The sequence below is a fragment of the Lycorma delicatula genome, chromosome 2, assembly GCF_047948215.1.
Source record: "Lycorma delicatula isolate Av1 chromosome 2, ASM4794821v1, whole genome shotgun sequence".
In the NCBI taxonomy this organism is placed as follows: Eukaryota; Metazoa; Arthropoda; class Insecta; order Hemiptera; family Fulgoridae; genus Lycorma; species Lycorma delicatula.
This window is the reverse complement of record NC_134456.1, coordinates 141,264,670-141,286,133: the sequence shown is the minus strand read 5'-3', so window position 1 is coordinate 141,286,133 and position 21,464 is coordinate 141,264,670. Positions and strand designations below refer to the sequence as shown.

At 31.3% G+C, this 21,464-nt stretch overlaps 1 protein-coding gene and 1 long non-coding RNA gene across 2 annotated transcripts; one reads left to right on the top strand and one right to left on the bottom strand.

The window, feature by feature from the left end:
* Positions 1-958: 958 nt before the first annotated feature.
* On the bottom strand, positions 959-4,399 carry LOC142319966 (uncharacterized). The gene is made up of 2 exons (XM_075357644.1): positions 3,447-4,399; positions 959-980 (listed from the first exon to the last, which is right to left on the bottom strand). The coding sequence occupies exons 1-2, from the start codon at positions 4,397-4,399 to the stop codon at positions 959-961; spliced, it is 975 nt and encodes a 324-aa protein (XP_075213759.1).
* A 3,671-nt stretch (positions 4,400-8,070) lies between these two features.
* LOC142319273 (uncharacterized) lies at positions 8,071-17,474 on the top strand. The gene is made up of 2 exons (XR_012755160.1): positions 8,071-13,742; positions 15,718-17,474. It is a non-coding gene; the product is annotated as an uncharacterized LOC142319273 (long non-coding RNA).
* Positions 17,475-21,464: the final 3,990 nt, after the last annotated feature.

Below are 21,464 nucleotides of genomic sequence, written 5' to 3'. Positions count from 1 at the left end.
ACTACTACCATAAACCATGGTTATTCATAATTTAATTTTACATTAAAAAATTAAAAAATGGTAAAGCAGTTTTGATTCTTTATTTGATTACCATGTATATAGAAAAATTAAAAAATTAGATTAACTTAGTTGCATTATGTACAAAAATAACTGTTTGTACTTACATTTATATAATAAGTAATTATTAGATTTAGTAGGAATCATTCATGAATTTTATACTTTGATACATTATAAATTAATTACTAATTTAGTTCATGAATATAACGTATCATGAGTGTTTTATATGATAATAATAATAATTATTATTAATATTTGTACTGAAAGAAGTGCCCAGTAATTAATTTCTTTTTCAATTAATTATTATACCAAAAATTTAGTATTATGTAAAAATGTTATGTACTTATTGTATTATATAATAATTATTCATACATGGCTTTTATCAGTAATAATTAATTATTTTAATTAAATTTTATAATAATATAATTAGAATGTTATAGATTTTAATGCTGTTAATCTAAAAACAATACCAGACGTATATTTTTTATTTTGTTGAGAAGTTGTAAATAATACAAAATCACAAGCATGCGTACGCACACATACACACACACACACACACACACATCATTTATGCAGTACACATATAATTAACTTATTTACATGTAAGGGTTATTAAAATATAATGCAAATTTTGGGGTCCTTTCAACTCTCCTTCCACTTTAGTAATAAACATTTTCATCTTCTCCTTCTGCACATGTAATCCTGAGGTATGTCATTTTAGAATATTAAGCTATAACAAATTAAGAATTAATATTCTAATAAGAATTATTACTTATAAATTACAATCAATTCCCTTTTGTATGTTTTTGCTTTAACTAGCTCAAAATTAATTAAAGCCGGTGCTGAAATAATTTTATAAAAAGATAAACTCAATAAAAGAGAGTTATAATTTAATCAAACACTATCTTTCCTGCAAACTCAACCTGTATTAATAACAATAAATACTGTTAAATAGAATCATATTGTCTCAGCAATATAAAATGGAATAATATAAGAAATCTTACTACAAAAACAAAAACATTATTTAATAATAATCCACAAATATCTGTACTATAAACACAGGGAGTCATTAATATTCACCAATAATGACTTTTATTTTTTTTAAGCATGAACTGACCTTTTTTTTTTTCCACTCTACTCCCCTGGGCCGGTCCGACTGGTTGGTATTGCGCCACCCAGGGGAGTGTCTGGTAAACTCTAACGAGCCTCCCCGCCTACCGGCTGAACGTCCGGCATGGCAGGTCGGCTCGCTGGTGTCAGCTCTTTTGAGTGATTTTCTGTTTGCCCATTTGGTAACCACGACATACCTCGAATAGCCGTAACATGGCACCGGGTCTTTTCTTACTCTTCTTCTTCATCAGAACCTATCTAAACCTTTGGAGTCCTCAGTGGATCATTGAGAACGACACACCTCAGCGTGTCGTCTCTCACCACTGAGGCTGTCCACCCTACCCTATTCTACACTAGTAACCTAGTCGCCTTTCATCTATATCCTTCTCTGTTAATACTGCTACTATAAATTCCTTCAGTTTATACCTTCTTCCAGTTTATTTCGCTCCTTAACATGTGCTCTAGGACCTCTGCTGGGCTCATACCTATTATGCCACAGTTCCTCCTTTTAATTGCCCACCTCTCGCAGCAGAAAAATGTGTGTTCTGCATTGTCAATTCTCTCACAGTACATACATTCTGGACCTGGCCTTCTTCCAACACGATGGAGGTACTCATTGAAATTGCCATGACCTGTAAAAAACTGCGTGATATGATAATTTAACTCACCATGTTTCCTGTCTAACCATAATGCCAGATCTGGAATCAGCTCCTTCGTGCGTCTGGCTGGTCCATCTTCCTGCCATCTATTTTGCCATCTATGTCTAAGTCTATCTTTTGCTTCATTTGCTTTGAGGCCTTGCGCCCTCTCGATTCTATTTAGGGCCATTAAGTCTATTGGTGGCACCCCAGACAACACGCACAACGCCTCATAGGAGACTTTCCTGTAAGCTGAAACAACCCCCAGCAACAGCCTCCTATGAGTACTAACCAGTCTGTTCAAATTTCTTTTAACCCTGACTGAGTGCCACCACACTGGTACTGCATATAACATCATGGATGTCACTGTGGACGCTATCGCCCTTCGCTTAGAGGGTCTTGGAGCTCTCTGGGAAGACATTATTATATTCAAATTCTTAGTCATCTGTTTACCTTTGGCACATATGTCTATTATATGCTGGGTGAACCGGCAATTCCTCTCATAAGTCACACCCAGGTATTTAATCTTTTCGACCTCTGTTATTTGTTGGTTTCCAATTTGGATGGCCGGACGGTCTAAAATCCTCTTCCCTGTGAACATAATATTTCTAACATTTGAACATAATATTTATAACATTTCTCTATTGCCAGCTGGAGTCCCTTCTCTTTCAACCAATTATCTATCGTCCGTAACGTGTTGTTAGCACTCTCTTGTACATAGTTGTTTTATCCTTGATGAGTATCGCCAGGTCATCGGCATAGGCAATTACTTGTACCCCATCCTGATAATCTAGTCTTAATATCCCATCGAAGGCCAGTATCCAGAGTAAGGGTCCCAGTACAGAGCCCTGTGGCATACCGCCATAAATATTGAAACGTAGGCACTCACTCTGCGTGTCCACCAAGCATTCTCTATTTGAGAAGTATTCCCTTATCTGCCTTCTTAAATAAGGACTGATACCTTTTTCCACTAATGCCCTATTTATTGATTCCCACTTGATAGAACCGAATGCATTTTTTACATCTAAAGCTATGAATAGGGGAATACGCCTTGTTCTCCATGTGCCGCTCCTAGTATCCTTAGCCCAGTCGATCACCTTTGTCGCCGCCTGTATCGTCGAACGACCCTTCATGAATCCAAACTGATTTCCACTAATGCCTATTCCTTCCTCAAGTTCCTTAAAGATTCAGCCAGCGAGCATCTTCTCCACTACCTTCGCCAGGGTATTTAAAAGACTCAATGGTGTGTATAAAGGTTCTCCATTGTCATTTGTGCCTTTTGGGAGGAACACCACCCTAGATTCCTTCCAGATTCCTGGAAATGTCTTGTTTTCTAATCCATGGCTGGCAACATCAAGCATTTCATAAGGAATTCTCTTTATCATCCCTTTAAGGAGTGCCGCTGGAGTTCCGTCTGGACCCGGGCTCTTCCTATTACCCAGTTGTGCTACAGCCAAGTGCAGTTCAGAAAACGTGAAGCGTCTGGGTTCACAATCTATAACATTTCCTGCAGTTTCTACTCTACCGGGGAATAGCTCATTAATTTGTTGTTCTACCTGCTCATTATTTAATACGGGCAGACGCCTTCCAAATCGCTTAGTGATTATTTTGTATGCCTGTCCCCAGGGGTCTCTGTCTAACTCTTCGCAGAGTCTGTGCCATTGTTTTTTCTTAGACATACGAATAGCTTTGTTTAAGGCCCGTCTGGTCTCTTTATAAGCCAGAGATGGCTCCTCGTACTCCTGTCCGCCTCGCATTCTGAGTCTCTGCCTCCTTCTTCTGCGCGATTGTAGGAGCCCTCTCAGTGTTTCAATCTCCATATTCCACCAATACACTGAGTGTCTATTAGCTCTTCTGTGAGCTACTCTGCCCATTTCTTGTCTTATAACGTTAGTCAGGACAACTGGTGTCAGATTCTCTATGTTGATAATCCTTTTGGCCGTTCTATCGATTATGATCTCGTTCTGTTCCGTTGTAAAACTACTATAGGGCATTTTCTCTCTAGTCACATAGTCTGAGCCTTTTATGGTAATTATAGTGGCATGATGGTCACTCGCCACATCATGTGGTAACACTCGCCAGTCCCAGTGTTCCCTACCCCATCTGTCGTCTATGATTGTTAAGTCCAAGACTGACGAGTGTCCTCTCGCCTCATATGTAGGGGTGCCATCATTTACACAATGGCAGCAAACTGCCCCCATCATATCCGTAAGGATCTCACCTCTGCGATTGGTGTATGCGCTCCCTGCTGCAATCACTTTACTATTGAAATCACCTAGAATAATGACTTTCTTCCTAGCGTTATTTACTACTCCTTGTATTATGTCTAGTCTTCTAGTAAATTCACGTATGTCACAGTTTGGAGACACATAGGCACCAATCGCTAGTGTTGAATCCGACTCCAACGCCAACATGCCTCCAGATCTGGACGTCAATCTCCATGCTATCCTGCCACTTACATCCATAATTGCCACGTCACCATTTGTATCCACCATCCAGCCTGATCTAGCAACAACGTACTTGTTCGGCTCCGTGATTATCAGTAAATCAGCCCTTTGCTCTATGACCAGTTCACTAACCAAATCATGAGACATGGTGCTTCTGTTTACGTTAGCCATTATCACCCTAAGCATTTAACTGTTTTGAGCACCCCCAGCCTCCGGTGCAGTGTTCTTGGCTCCCACAATCCAGGCAGCTACTATGCTCCCGGCATTCAGCAATCTTGTGGTCTCTGCCTCCACAATTGAAGCAGAGATCCATTCTGTCAGGGCCCTTGCACTCATGTTTACGATGTCCAGTATTCCAGCATCTGAAGCACCTTTCCTCTGATTCCCTAATATATGCCCGACAATTTACCCAGCCAATCCTCAACCTTTGTTCCACCAGCTTACAGGCAGCCCTATACGAGGTGATAACTGTAACATTTTGGGTCTCGGCGTACCCTTTTCTAATTGATGATATCTTGATGTCCTCATCAGTACCTACTCTTGCAGTAATTGCAGCAAAAATTTCTGTCTCAGTGGTGTCATATTCTATATCCCTGATGTGAACTATTGTGCGCCTTCCCGCTCTTGTACACAAGTCAACATGCAGATCTGCCGCCTTATCTCGTAGGTTACTTGTAAACTCTGCAGCTTTCTGTGCTTCCTGAATTCTCACGTGGAGTTCTTCATTCCTGCTCTTACGTAAGGAGATGACCTCTTTTGCATCTTCGCTACTTACTGCAGACTTCATCGTTTTAAGTAAATCAGAATAGGATTTTCCAGCTGCTTTGATAACCACAGTACGACTGTCAACTGCCGGTGGTGTCGACTTTTTAATATGGGCTTGTCCAGGATTGCCTTGTATAGCTTTACCTTCAACTGGGATCGTAAGCACTTTAACCGCTACTTCCTCGTCTCTCCGCAAATAAGATATTAATTTCTTCATATAGTTTCCAATATTATTATTGGGGACGACAAAAACTAAATTACCAGCCTGAGGAATAATCTTCCTTAAAGCCCTCAATATAGCTCCCATTGTGCTCTTCTCAGTAGCATTACCATCATAGTAGATTTTGTATTTACTTTTCTTAATGTCGTCACAGTCTCCAAGAATTGATTGTACATCTTTACGAATGTCGCCTACTTTGTATCTGGTACTATTACCTTCTTTTTCATCCCCTTGACTTGATTTACTTAAATCACTAACAGTACAAGAGTCCATCACCTCAGAAGGCAACTCATTAATCAAACTAATTTTGTTCCGCAAACTATTTGGCCACCTTTTGGGCAGTAGATCTATTATTTGCTCATCTGTCAGCTCCTTAGTAAGAATTTGCTCCATCTCATCTTCCACAACTATAAGGTCCGTTTGAGTAGCCTGCGTAACAACTGATAAAGGGGACGAGACTTGCGTCAAGGCATTAAGCCCATCATATATGCCTTTGAGCTCCTGCTCATGTGTACTTATGTATTTTGAGAGACCCGGTCCCATATGCTGTAGAGGAGGAGCTCTAGATAGACACGTCTACACACCATGCAGTCCACAATTCGACTAGCATGAACTGACCTGGTTGTTATCAACCTAACACAAAATAATGCAGGAATTTCAAGGTTTTTTTTAACTACTATCATGAAAGAAGAAACAGTGAAAATTACCAAAAAGCTTGAATGAACAAAGAAAAATTGAATCAAAGAAAATAAAATATAAAGAAATATTTTAAAGGGATTTCCATTAAAAAAGGTACTGATGAATGTAAAAAGTCTGATACATAAAAAAAAAGAAGAAAATAAATAATGGATAATTGACTTCACTAAGTCTTCATCAGTGAATGCCTGTAATAAATGATAAATCAAGTAAAGGATATTTGGTATGGTTTTTAATTCATACAATTAGTAAAAAACTTAAAATGAGATCTTTAAAAAGAAAACAGCCAAATAGGGAAATAATGTTACTTAATAAATAGATAAGCTATATTTAATTTAAATAAAAGATTTAATTAATTATTTCAGCCCTAAAAATCATAAATTAATCAGACAAACACATTTTTAGAAGTTTTTAAATTTTTGTTAATCAGGCCATCACCAATGGAAACATAAAAATGCTGTAAAGGTATAAATAAACCAGTTTGACTATGAATAGACATTTTTCGATATATTTGTTAAATACAATTTGAAATCGTTAGTGTGTATCAATTTGAAATTGTTAGTGTGCAGCAATATTTCTGAAACTCATAAATGAAGATCATTTCCATAGCAAGTGTCCGTTATCATAGTCATCTTTTTAATCATCATTTTGATAAATAACTGTCTATAAATTTAACAAATAAGTCATTAAAACAGATTCCTAAGATGAATAAATTAAAAAATTATATTAGTTTAGAATATGAAATTAATATTAATTATTACTGTTGTTATTCTTTAACATGGAAGTTTTTGTAAGTTAGCTTGGTTCTTCAAGAGTAAATTTTCTTGCAAATACTTATGTAACATTTTTTAAATAAAAGCTAACTTCATTTACAGAACCTCAAAGAATCCAAATGAAGAAGATAAAAGAGTGGATTGTGAAAAGGAAAACTTACCCACAAAGAAACCAAAGTTAAAACAACTTACCTAAACTAAACCACAGTGCTTCTTCCAAGCAGCTGATGCTTATGTCCCTCAAGAGATCAGCATTTTAATTCAGACACTAATAGCAACACTCTAATGATCAACAATTTTGTACTGACCCAACTGCTTATATAATGAAAAATTGTTTTTCATTAAAATCTTTAACTACCCAACAGAATTTCTAAAAGAATGTTGCCCACTCCTGAAATTATATACATATAATAATATTCAACTGAAGAATAAATTGTTCAGAGACCCGGTCCCATATGCTGTAGAGGAGGAGCTCTAGATAGACACGTCTACACAGCATGCAGTCCACAATTCGACTAGCATGAACTGACCTGGTTGTTATCAACCTAACACAAAATAATGCAGGAATAATAATAATAATAAGGTGACACTGACACTCCTAGTGAACTCAATTTTTTTTTTAAATTAGTTTTTCTTTTTTCAAAAATCAATAAAAGTAGACTACTCTTTTCTCACTTTTATCAGACAAGCCTCTGTAATGAAAATATAATGACACTGTTTAGTGTTTACTAAATGTTATAATAATTACAATTAACAATAGTGAGTCAATAAACTAATAAACATAATAATAATGGTTTCAACTTTGTGTAAAAAAGTTGTTTCTCACTTAGCTTAAAAAATAATATGTCAATGACAGTCACTTTCTCTATGTACGTGTCAATTCTGAATAAGAGTCTGAGGACTGGTATGAAAGAATTGTTTATCATAATTCAAATTTTCAATTCAATATGGTCTAAGACGATGTGAAATCCCAATTAGTGCAGTGCTGTAAGACTTAAAAACTTAAAATCTCAGAACCCAGGTATTCAGAATGGATTGTAACAAAAGTATATGTTCCTAAGCCCCATTATAAAACAGTTTACCTATTAAAAATTTGCGCTTTTTAGTTTATAATAAAATTTGTTGCAAAATATGAAAAAATGAGTATATTGGTGTTTAATTGACTTTATATTTTAGGTTTTTTTTTAGTTAGTATGGAAAATAATGTAGAATAATTATTTTATCTTAAAAACAAAAAAAATATATATAAATAAATTACAAAAAAAATTATTCGACTAACTTTTAGTGTTATATTTGTTGCCTTGCAGCTAAAAAACCTTAAAAGTTGGTTAATAATATGAAAATCAAGGAAAATATTTTTTTTAAATTGTACACAGAGAAATTTTATTATAATTTAACATACTTATATTTATTATTTTTACAACATTAAATACATAAAAGTCATAATTTTAATTTATTTCATTATCATTTTCAGTCTCTCTTAAATGAACTATAGGTGAGGGAAAACAGCTGTTCTCATTGCATTCTAAACATGCAACTGTACATCTCAATTCCCCCCCTGAGGGGGAAGAACAAACATGTGACTGTACAATATAAACCGCTTCTTTTACATTCACAAGCTATTCCACATCCTTTTTTGCATGTGCAAAAGAAGCATTTTTAGTAAATTTTCTGGAGCTGGTGCCTGAGTCAGAGTAATAAGCTTTAAGGTGTCATTTTCTCTTACCATTCCCACATTTCTGGTAAAATGTCATTCTCAAACCATAATTGAACTTGAAGATAATACTCTTTTTAAATGCTCAAAAACTGCATTAGATTTAGGAGGTAAAGATGATAACTGAACAATACTTTTTTTAATAGTTGCTTTGGTAAACATACTGTATCATAACATCTAAATTTTCAACTTTTTTGGTGCATTGTATATAATCCAATTATACACATAATTCCACCTTGATAGATAGAACTAAAACTTGCATGGACATTTGCAAAAATGTTAATGGTATCATATAAATCCTTTCTACTTTCAAATGATTTGGCAAATCTATTTTTACCTCTATTGAATAAACAAGCAATTGTATTGCAGCCAGTCAATGCGTGTAAAAAAGTTCTCTACATGTAGCCAATGTTTTTCTAAAGATTTTGATGAAAACATTTTCTCACTTTTTTCCCTTTGGTGGTTTTCAAAAATAATTTTCACAGTCTTCAGGAATTCGAACAGTAAGTAAAACCAGAACGTCACATCTTCAGAAACCACAACATCATTTTGTGATTCTAGATTACTTGCCGTTTCTACTATTAATAAATCAGCATCAGCTTCTGCTTGGTATGAAAGAATGTTATTTTCAGAGAATTTCTTTCATATCAGATCAGTTAATCTGCAAGGAACTTAAGTAATTTTTAAGTGCATCAAAAATAATATCAGCTGATGCATTTTTCATAAAGCGCAGATTTCTTTCAGCTGATTTTGTACACTGTTTTTTGTAGCCATCAAATACTTCATAAACATTTTGACCATAGTTATTTTTTATCTAACATAATGATCACATATGCTCCCAAACTTTTCTTCCATTTGCCATTTCCAGCAATACAGCAGCATTCCTCCATAAGTAACATAACTGAAGTTACGTACGTCATTAACGTTTACTGATAATTCCAGAAATAGTTCATGAAATATAGAATTCTGAGTTTTTCGCATTTCACCATCTTCGAACATAGCTAGAGGATAAGGTGCTAGTTCAAAAGACATGTAATTTTGAAGTTCATCTATAGATTTTTTTAACACACAAAAAGCAATAAAGGATTGATTGGAATAATCTCATCATCAACTTTAATTTCGCTTTTAGTGGTCAATAAAGAAGTTACTTGTCTTTCTTTGATAATTTTAGCTGATTAAAATTTTGTCCATCAGTTTTTTCATTATTTTCATACCTTCTTTGAAAGCATCAAAACAATTGATTTTTTCATTGTCAGCAATCCCTGTAGCAATGGATAAAATAAACGAAGTACTAGGAAAAGGAGTGTGTTGCTCAAAAAATTCTTCTAATGTAATAACATCAATATTATCCCTTTTAATTTTTGCATCTGTGGCATCAGCATGTTAATGGCTCTTTTTGAATGATTCATTACAGTAATCTTCCACTCCTTCGGTTATATTTTTTGTGTAAATTACTCCTTTTGTCCATTTATAAACCATGCTTTCAGTTAACTCCTATGTAAAAGGGCCTCCCTCAACACTCATAAATTTAATTAAAGTTTGCTCGATTGTTTGATCCATGGCAATTCCTAAAAAAAAGGAATCCAAACATCAGGCTGTAAAATATTCACCTATAAATTTTGTGAACTCCAAGGGATCCATTTTCGTTTGCGATTCCTTCATATCTTGTACAAACAACTGAGCGGCTTTTGTATATAGTAAATGTCTTGCTGCATGAAAGAATGGTATCATTAATTCCATGGTATACAAATGTAATGACCAATCACACATTCAGTCTGCAGCAATGAAACCTTTTAAAATGGAGACCATTAGAAAATAAGTTAGCCATATTTTAAATGTTTTGTTTATTAGCCAGCTCATGTAGTTTTTTCTTGAAAATTTCAGCTATTTCTATGAAACCTTTATTTTCTATTGTTTCTATATAATTAAATATTTAAAAAATATTGGAATTTTGTTCATCATTGATTAACTAGGAATTTATGATCGTTACTCACAAGATCTTTAAAAATTAAAGGTGATAAAGTTTGTTGTAACAAACTATGCAATGTCTATGCTCTTGCATAGGCACGTCTAGACAATATGTGAGCTACTGTATTTTCAGCATACACGCAAGTGAGAGCTTCTTAATTCCACTACCAGCCATAACATAGCTAATAGCTCCCATGTATGACATGAGCGTATGAAAAGATCTCAATCTAACAACTAATATTTCATCAGATAAATTCAATGCTGAAATAATATCATAAGATTTCATATGTAACAGCTGATCAAACGTTACAACAAATGTTCTCATATTTAGAGATTTTGCATTTTCTATTGAGGTTTTCATAGCAGTGTGTAGTGTGTTATAATCGCTGGGAGATCCATTATAAATGGTAAAAATATTATAAATTAAACATCAAAATTTTGTGCATTTGTTAAATTCATAAATCTGTTCCATCCTGTGAAATCTTGAATTTCCATCTTATTCTTGAATTTCAAATACATCCAAAGAATATTAATTTTGAAGTTATAGTTGACCTTAGAATCAGTTCTTCATTTGATAGTGTAATGGTTATATTTTTGAATCCTTGAACAGCTGAGGAAGGATAAATTTCAATCGGAATATTTCCTTTTTCCACATCAGACTCTGATGGCATTTATCCAAACATTTTATTGCTTTTGCAGGTCGCATTCAGTCACCTGGAGTAACAATTTCAATTGATCCCAAATTATGAAAAGTTTTTTTGCTATCAATTGTATTCACATTGAAGTCAGTGTTATCAGCAAATTGAACAAAAATACCATGCTGTAGTTTAGGTGGAATTGTGAAAGTCACTGATGCTTCGTATAACTTTGCTTTGTTATGTGAACTACAAAAACCTGGCATAACATATATCTATTACTTTTTTGAACCAAATTTATGATGAAGCATGACATAAAGAAACATGTAATCGTGATATGAAACATGGTAATGGTCGTTCTGCAGAAACAATGGCATGAGCTATTGAGATGCATTTATTTTCATAACTACACATCAATTCTCCGGCTTGCTCCATTTATCTGTTAAAATTATTTCAGATAACATGAAACGTAATGATTCTGGAATAAATTCATGAACACTCTCAAACATTTTATCACTTGCCGGGTAAATTTCATTATCGTAAACTTGTGATCAGATATCTCTTCGAATAATCTCACCAGCAGCTTTTAATATTCATTTTTTTCCTCTGAATCATCTGATTTTTGGTTATACCAGGTATTAGATAAAATTTATGCAAGACATTTTTAAAACAAGTAATTATGTTGGAACCAAATTTACTGGAAAATGGTATATTGTCACCAAAATGATTCATTAATCTTGTCTTAATTGTTTTTTCAAACAGAATATTCTGTGTTGTTAAAATACTTTTCGATTCTTGTAATGAGAATTGGCAATCATCGTTTTCTTCAATGTATTTACAAATCTGTTCCATTGCTGCATCAACTTCTAAAACTTGAAGATGGACTTTTTTTCCTTTTGCGGAATTTTGTAATGAAGTGCAGCAATCCTTGTGATATTTGCCTTGGAACTAGATTTGCCTTTGAACTAGGTTCATTACACCTTATATTCTTCAAAAAATGTCTCCACTAAAATCGTCTTTTTGTAATGTCAGCAAACCAAGTATAGATTCTTTAAAATCTAAATGATTTACAATTATAAATTTTCTTCGCGCCGCCTTTGATTGCTTTTTTCTTTTATTTCGTCAGCTTCTTTTCCGCAAATAAAACACAGTTATTTTTCCAATCAAAAGCTAGTGATGATGACTTACGCAGTTTTTTCTTCTGTGTAGTAAATTTAACTACTTTTGATCCTTCCTTTTAAACGATTCGATATATTTTTTGTTAATATATGTTTGACGATATACTGCAGGTGCATAAACAAATTTTTCGTTATTTAAAAAATTAAAACCATCTCCTCGTTCTGCAGATGCCTGTCTTAAAGTAGAGGTAATCCAATTGTAATTTTTATTATTTTTCCTAAATCCGTATTTTCTCCAGAATCAGTTTTCCCAATTTTTCGCATATGAAGCAGCTGTCAGCTTCACAATGATCGTTGGCATTAGCTCCATCCATCCTTAATAAAAATCTGCAGAAATAAATGAAAATGGATTACATATACATACTATAAAACCAGCTGCTAAGAAGCTTCATTATATATGAAAAAAAGTTATATAAAAAACTTTCTTTCGTGTTTAAAAACTTTAAATATTCACTATTTGGACACAGTAAAAATGTTCCTACTGTTGTTTATCGTAATCGACGACATTTATCTTTACATAAATTATTATTTTAAATTCTTATGCAATTTATTATTTTTTATAAACAAAAGAACTACATGTTTCATTCTATTCTGGACGTGGCAACAGCTGCCAACTCCGGATTTCGTTCGTTGCCTACTCCCTCTTCGATCCCCTTCAAAGTTCTTTGCTTTATATCTGAGATGTTAGTATTATGTAATAAAAAGGTTGTCTTTAATGAGATTCAACTTTTAAAGCAGAAAAATACATTTTATAATCATAAATAAGTGGGATATCTTAAGTAATTGGTCATTATTTGTTAAAATAATTGAAAAGCGAAAAGAATTATTAGGTAAACATTTTAGTATTACGTATAAAAAGCATATCCAACAGTTTTTACTTAAATTCATTTAGAATACTCGGGTTCCGAGGTATAAATGTAAGGGCATTCCACTAAATATATAATAATGTATAATAAATGTAATAATATACTATCTTCAATAAAATAAATAATCTTTAATTACCATAATTACTGAAATTTATTGAAATGCATATTAGAAAAAACTCTTAAGGCAAATGCCTTTTTAATAAATATCATTTAAAATTAAAAATATTGTATTTATGTATTGTTAATAACCATTTTTATATTTTTCTATAAAATTTCCATCTGTTAAGGTCTGTTTTTTTTCATTGTCTGTAAAAAGAAATTGCAATAGTAAGTTACAATAAAAATATAAATAATGTTCTATTATTATTACTAACAAATAATTTTAAGAATACAAAAGCCTTATTGATTATAATATATAATTGTTGCAAGCCTCATTTTTATATTCAATGTTATTGCTGAAATTACTATAATAATTATTTAAAAATAAAGACAAAATGTATGTACTGGAATGATATTGAAAATAAATAGAATATAATCTTAGGTTACCACTATCTATTACATTTTATAAAACTACTTAATTTCATTCATGATTCTTCAAGAATTCGTCCTGAGAACTGTGCCCAATAGACTCTTGAATACAACTGACAATCCACGGTTTAGTTTGTTCCTTCAAATGTGAGTGTTCCTTTAATTTATATTTTATTTAACATATTTAAAACATTTACCACTTACATCAAGATAAGTTTATCAAGTTCAAAATATATATATTTTGTTTTTGTTTGTAATTAGAAATAGGATAAGTAAAAATCTTTGTACCTATAATTAATAACTGTGTTATTTTAGTATGTATGTACATTAATAATAATTATTAAGTAAAGAATGTTAAAAATATTCAGGGCATTTTGAAAATATCATCTGCAAATAATATAGGTAGTAAAATAACAGTCATAATCATAATATTTGAAATAATAAATCAATTTAAAAAATAATTTTATTTTTTTATACATATGTTATTTTATAAACAAAAGCCAGAACTTCATCATTGATATTAATAAGTGTTATTTTATGAATTACAACAAAAATGATGTTGCTTAAAATATACTACAAAGCTGAAAATGATTGTGAAAAATGTTAATTAAAAAATAAGTTAATGGATGGAGAAATTATTTAATTCATTTTTTAGTAACAGTTTTTATTTGATGAACTATTTTCTGCAAATAATCAAACATCAACTAGCTAAAAACTTTATAGTAACTGTCAAAATAACAGACACTGGTAGGGCCTTTGGTATTTTTACATTATCATAAATCCTGTAATCTTTTCTGTTATCCTTTGATTAATTTAGTAATCTTTTATACTTTTAAAATGCTTGCTCATTCAACCAGATCTAAAACAATATGACCAGCTTAAGAGATCATTAGGTCTGACTACACACAAGGCATCCTCTGTTTTTCAATATTTCTTTTCTTTCTCTACGTGACACCAGATGTATCCTCTTCTCTCTAGGATAGTATGTGAGATATGAAGAAGTAAAAGCTTTCTTACCTTTTCCCTTGGATGTCCAAGGTAAAAGTAAGATAGATATATTCTGCCTCCATTTGTAATTTTTCCATCACTCTTGTTAACTTTTTCTCACATATTTTCTTAACCATACTATTGCATTCTTATTCTCTTAATTCTCACCCTTATACTCTACTGCTTAAGACTCTTTCTTATCTGTGTTTCTTGGCCTGTTTCTTCTACTCTTTACATTTACTCCTTTCAGCAATTTCATTTTTCAATCTGTTCCTTCAGCCTGCTCCTTTCTGTTATCGTCCATGTTTTACTATGGGCTCATAAATACATCTGCACACATTTTACACAAAAATTGTATCTTTTATGATATCTTTTTGTATCATATTCCTTTTTTTGCAATTTCTTTGAAATTTAACTTTTTTATTCTCGCAATCTTCATTTGACAATAGTGTAAAACTTCCTAACCTCTTTTAAAGGTTCCCCTACAGCAAAAATGGTGTGTCTTATCTCCAAAAGAACAAGTTTTTTTTATTATTTTACTTTATTTTATGTTTCCACTTCTTCACATCATTAACTGACCTTCATATCAAGTAGTGAGCTGGCTTTGCATATCTTTCACTTTATCCAACATAACTACGTCATCTGCAAAAACGATGTTATATTACCTTTCTTCCCCGCTTTTTCTTTCATCTGCTTGTTCATTAACTCCATCAGAATGTTGAATAGTATCATGATATTTCTCCAATTTAGTTCACATTATATCAGTATCTTCAAAAGGAGCCCCACTCTTCATCTGCAACCTCTGTGTGTACCTTGATTGTATTCATGTATCTATTTTTATTATCTATTTTCACCAACTCTTTATGCAACTTCTTCTAATTCACAAAATAAAATTCCTTTATTGATGAATAATTTGATCGATCACCTTTCTGTTTTATACACACAACTTTTTTCTATCTATTAATGATTGCAAACAGGATCTACCATAATTCAACCTAATCTAAAACTTTACTCATTGTCCTCATTCTGCTCCCTTTCTTTGTTTTCCCTAGTACTATTGAGGAAAATCATCTCAAAAATCGTTCCTATGTTATTTATCAATATTTTGCCTTATATTTTTTATTTCTTTTTTTAGAAGGGGATATATATCACCTCATTCCAAACATCAGAGATGATTTTTAATCACCTCTAAAAGAGAGGTACTTTTCAGTCTACAATGACAGAACAAAAGGAGGGCAATATAGGGTCCTTAGCCTGACTGACCAATCCAGGTAAAAAGTTTAAGTGGTTAAGATCATGTTGTAAACTAATATTTTCAACTTTGACAGTTCATCAGGAGATTTTTTTATTATTTATGCAGAGCCTTCAGGCATACATTTTTTCTAACGCTTTAAAGTAAGGTTTCGTTTTTCTTTTTTTTCTTTTGTACCTATTTTTATTTTTGGTAATTTCTTCATAACTACAATAATTTTTAAATGATCAAAATGCAAATCTAATCATAAATCTTTAATGTTTATTGAGTAAGCATGGATAGTTTTAAAAAAAAAAAATAGTCTTTAAACAATTTCAGCTGTAAGATTTTATGACACCTTTTATGACAGGTGTACCTATGAAAAGATGCACTTGCATGGTATTCATCAATTCTGTAGATTTCTTTTTGTAATGACTGTTTACTAGTTAATTCTCAATATGTCTAAACTTATTGACCTTTAGTGGTTTTGAAATATTCAGTAGCTAAAATAAAAAGAAAGGGAATTTTTTTAACTATTAAGGTTTGAATCTGTTGTTCAGATGTACCTGATGTTTCTTTTAATTTTGTCACAAAGAGAGAGAATAAGAGAGATGGATTATATATTGTAACTGACTTGAAAATTATTATTATGGTACTTATTTATGTTGTAAATACAATAAATCTATAAAACTCTCATAATACGCCAGAAAATGGCAGAAGCAATGTAAAATACAGTATTTTTTGTTAGTCTGAGTGATTGATGTTTCTACTGGAATTCAATGGTGCAGTTAAGAAACTCATTTTAATAAGTGAAATTACATGGGTAATCGTGGCAACTAATTGTTGCTGCTTATGTATACTGTAACACTTGGTTTGTCTTAAGAACAGCAAATCTATTGGTTATTTCTTCTAAGGATGATGTAGATATTCACTTTATAAAGTTGAAGGATTTTCATCTTCATTAAAAAGAGAAGAATTAAAGGAAAAAATCATGCTGTAATTCTCTGAGCTGTAACATACTATGTGTATTTTGCACTAGTTAAGATTTGGCAACACTGCTACCCTTCCATTCCTAATGTCAATCACTCTCTCCTAAAAAAAATATTATAAAAAAGAACATAGAAAAGATCTGATTAACAAGTTATAAATATATATATTGATTGTTCTGCTTCATGTAAATACACACAGTTTGCCTTTATATTTTTGAGCTTATAATACCTTTTATGAGTGAAAGAGATGCGTTTTAATACTGCAGTTTTTTAAGCATTGTAAAACAAGATTGAGAATAATTTTAACAGTTATTATTGTTTATAATTATAATTAATATTACAGTAATACATTTATTATTTACTTTTTTAATAATGCCTTTTGGGTCATCTATTACCTATTTCTACATGTGTAGAATAAAAAAAATTGATTTACATTTTGAACGTTATTACTTAAGTTTATGTGGCTAGAATGATACATACATAGTTTTTTTAATAAATAGACACAAATATTAAAACATATCTGTGTATGGTACTTACGAACTACTCTATATAAAACTACACTGGGTATGTAAGAAGAGTGCTCCAGAGAATAACCTACACATAAAAGTGAAATAAAATATAGTAAAGCTGTTTCTAAAAAAATAAAAACAATAGAATTTTGCTTTTGACCCTTATTATGTATTTTCATTTCCACTTCCTTTTAGTGGGCATTTCCTGTATTAATAGAATCAATTTATTGTAATGTATCCTCACATTTCTCTTTGTTTTCTAAATTTTTAATCTTTTTTTTTAGTTTTTTTTATATAATTATAGAATTGTGTACTGAATGATGATGCAGGATCCTGCGATTATTGGTATTAGTTTCTTTTTTCTTTTTTTTTTACTGGTGGTATTTTGGTGGTAATGTTATTATTTTTTGAATTAAAGATTTATAAATATTTTATTAGGTACTTTAAAATGCAGGTTATTGCAATTATGTAAGAAAGTATTATGATCTATTTTTCAAATATGATTGCTACAAGTTTCCATAAAAACTTAAATATAATAATAAATAATAATAATTTACCTTCCAAAAAAAAAATCAGAAATTAAATGTGTATAAAAATTAATAATTTACTATTATGTGGACTTATTCCCACACTGACTAAAGCTTAATTTAAATTAACCTTCAGTTATAAATCATTATTTGATGTCTAAGTTGAGATTAGAACCTGTAACACGGAAATATGTTCTGTTTACTACGTAACTTTTTCAAAACGATATCAAGTGCAGTTCTTAACAAGAGTCTTAATTTCTTAATTTATGATCTCATCCATTTCATGTTCTTTGCTGAAAGACATTGTAAACCATGTCCAAGATTATAGTAAAATAAAACAAGCCTTAGTATAAAGACATATTCCAAACAATTTATAATGAAGTGTTTGTTAAACACTGCTGCTCCTTACAGGGTCCGGTATGTTAAATATTTAAAAAATCTACAATAGATAGTCCTTCAAAATTTGAAGTTTTTATCACAATATGGTGATGACTAAGGTTTATCAAAATGCAAGTAAACCTACTTAGCCCACCAGACTGGTCTAGTGGTTAACTCGTCATTGCAAATCAGCTTTAAAGTTTCAAATAAAGAAATTTCAAAGTCAAAAGTTCTAAGGTTCAAATCCTAGTAAAGGCAATTACTTTTATACAGATTTGAATATTAGATCTTGGATACCGAAGTTCTTTGGTGGTTGGATTTCAATTAACCACACTTCTCAGTAATGGTCGACCTGATACTGTACAAGACTACTCTTCATTTACATTTATACATATCATCCTCATTCATTTTCTGAAGTAATACCTTACAGTGTTCCGAAGGCTAAACAGAAAAAGAAAGAAAGAAGTTAGCCTACATAATCTGAAATGCATCGTAACATAATCAATCTGAGCCATTGTTTTAAATCATATATTTTCACAACAAAAATTTTTTCTTTATTGTCTACTCCACATGTAAAAATCACGAGGCTAAGGATTTTGTAAACCATCCTTCTTCTTCCTAATAGGTGCTTTCTCTAAATGATCATTTACAAAATTTCTTACAAATTCAAGTTTAGTAATGTGCTTATTGTAGAACTATCTCATCCTCTTGCCAGGTTTAATGACTACCACAAATAGCAAAACAAGGAAGTTTTTCCATGTTCTCCACTTCTTTGTTGAAATACTGTCAATTATGTCATCATAGTGTATTTCTGCCCAAACTGAACAAGACTTCTTCAACAATGACAGCATATGAAGTTTCAGATATGTAGTAAACATAATTTTGCATAAATAAAAAATATTTAACTTCAACTGATTATGAAATACACTTATAGAATTTAATATCATCTGTTGTTTTAAAATCTGCTACGCTGGAGAATATACTACCTGGAGAATTTAAAAGCCACTCTCAGTCATCCAAGTAGGGCCTGTAACACTACAGGAATGAATGGTTTTTGTTTTTTCAGAAATGAATTTTTAAACTTCTTTTTTTTCCAGTTTTTGTGGGATCATCTGGTAATATCATTTACATTAAAAAAATGTCAACAGCATCTAATGAAACTACACTCAACATTGTCATCAAGAGGAATCAATTCATTAAACATGGTGTTGGTCATTATCACTTGATCTAATATAATCCTTACATCATAATCTTCAGTTTCAGATTATAAACTGGAAACTGAAGTTTACAAATTCCTAAGATATTCCAGGTGCTGCAAGTTGTGAGAGTGTACAGTAGATTTTCTCAAATTTAATATTTCTAATTCTACAAATGCTTATCAGATTGACTCAAATGGTACTAAACAAATACTTCTATACAAGTTGCAGATTTTCTACTGCTTAAATTGATTAAACTTTTGAAATACTGATTCATCTTTCATGACATAAACTAATTTGCTCAAAAAGGTTACTGAAATCACAGAACATAAAAGTAATGTATCTTAGGTAGAATGTCAAAAATTATCCCACCATATAGTTAATTGTCACTAAAAATACGTAAATACATTTTGATATCCAGGAATAAATAACTTTCTTTTTTTTTGAAAGAAGAAAACCTTTTGATTCTATCTGTATAATAGAATTTTGGTTTTCTATCATATCACTAATTGTGGGTTTTCTATGGCTCCAGAATAGTTGCAAGGGCTTCACACAAACTAAATATCCAAAAAAAATTTATTTAACTTATTTTAAGAGTAGAAGTTTCAATTTTCTTCTTCAAATATACATCAGTCCCTTACTGATTTTTTTTTCTATTTTGTTATTCATAAAAACAAAAATTTTAAAGTTTTTGTTCAGATTTTATTTTAAAAGAATAAAAAAAACTTATCTTTTAAGTATTACTACACGGTATCTTAAAAATTATGAAAATTGTTTAATAGAAGTACAAATAATATAAAGTAAAATAATACATAGTGATGACGCCCAAAACAAAAGTATTTATTAGTGTAAATGTATTGTAAATTTGATTCAGAAAACACAAAAATCACAATAACCTTTTAAATACAAAGTTTTCTGCAAATAAGTAGTTTCTTTTAGTAAAATATGGTTTTTCTTTTAATTAAATTATTTTTTCTTTATTATTATTTTACCATATTATATATAAATTATGACAATATTATTTCAAATTTGGCTGGTTAATAGTTACATAAAACTTCCTTTTTCTAATTGAAACTCAATCCTTTTTTTTATCAATTAAACATTTTAACTCTTAATTTGTTTTCCACTGGAAATTTAGGTTGCTCCTACATTTCATGTAGTTTGTTTTTTTCTAATACTTAATTGTTGCATTTTATATGCTCTTTACTATTCTAATAAAATTCATGTATTAATGGTACTGTAAATAAGTATATTATGCACATTATGTAGCTTATTCATTTTGTCTCTGTGTCATATAAATTATGAAGAATCTAATATCGCCTAATACTTGGTGCACCAGTATCTTTAACATGCATTATATGAGAAAAAACAGTATACTGAATAACAAGTAAATCTAAATATTTTACTTGTAATTGCTGCTGCAACAGTAACATGAACATTATTTACAAAATACATGTTATTGACTAAAAATGTCAAAAAAACATTCACACATATGATGTGTCAGTATATTTGTACATGTAAATATATTAATACTAGATGAATGTTGAGTAGAGTGTATGACAAATACATAGGTAGGTATATAATATTAAATACTTATTTATTTAAAAGCCCATACATAATGCGATTGACAATATAAAGAAATAAATATTTAATGAAAATTTTTGCCAGCCAAGAGATTAATAAAAATTATAGAGGTATCACTAATCTCATGAGATGAGCATCTTCGTTTTCAATATATATTACCATATTATAATTATAACTTGTCCATGTTCAAAGCTCCTTTTGCTGGTAGATTTTTTTGAGTGAAATAGGTTGATAGTTATTATTGTGCAAATTGATTGTTCCAGTATGCAATCTTTAGGGTCCAGGATTACATCCCTTTAGCTGAGAAGATCCAGTTTTTACAGCATACCGGCCTCCGTGGTACAAGTAGTAGTGTCTCGGCCTTTCACCCAGAGTTTCCTGGGTTTGAATCCTGGTTAGGCATATCATTTTTCACACAAGCTACAAAATGCCCATCTCATCCTCTGCAGAAAGAATTGCTTGACTGCG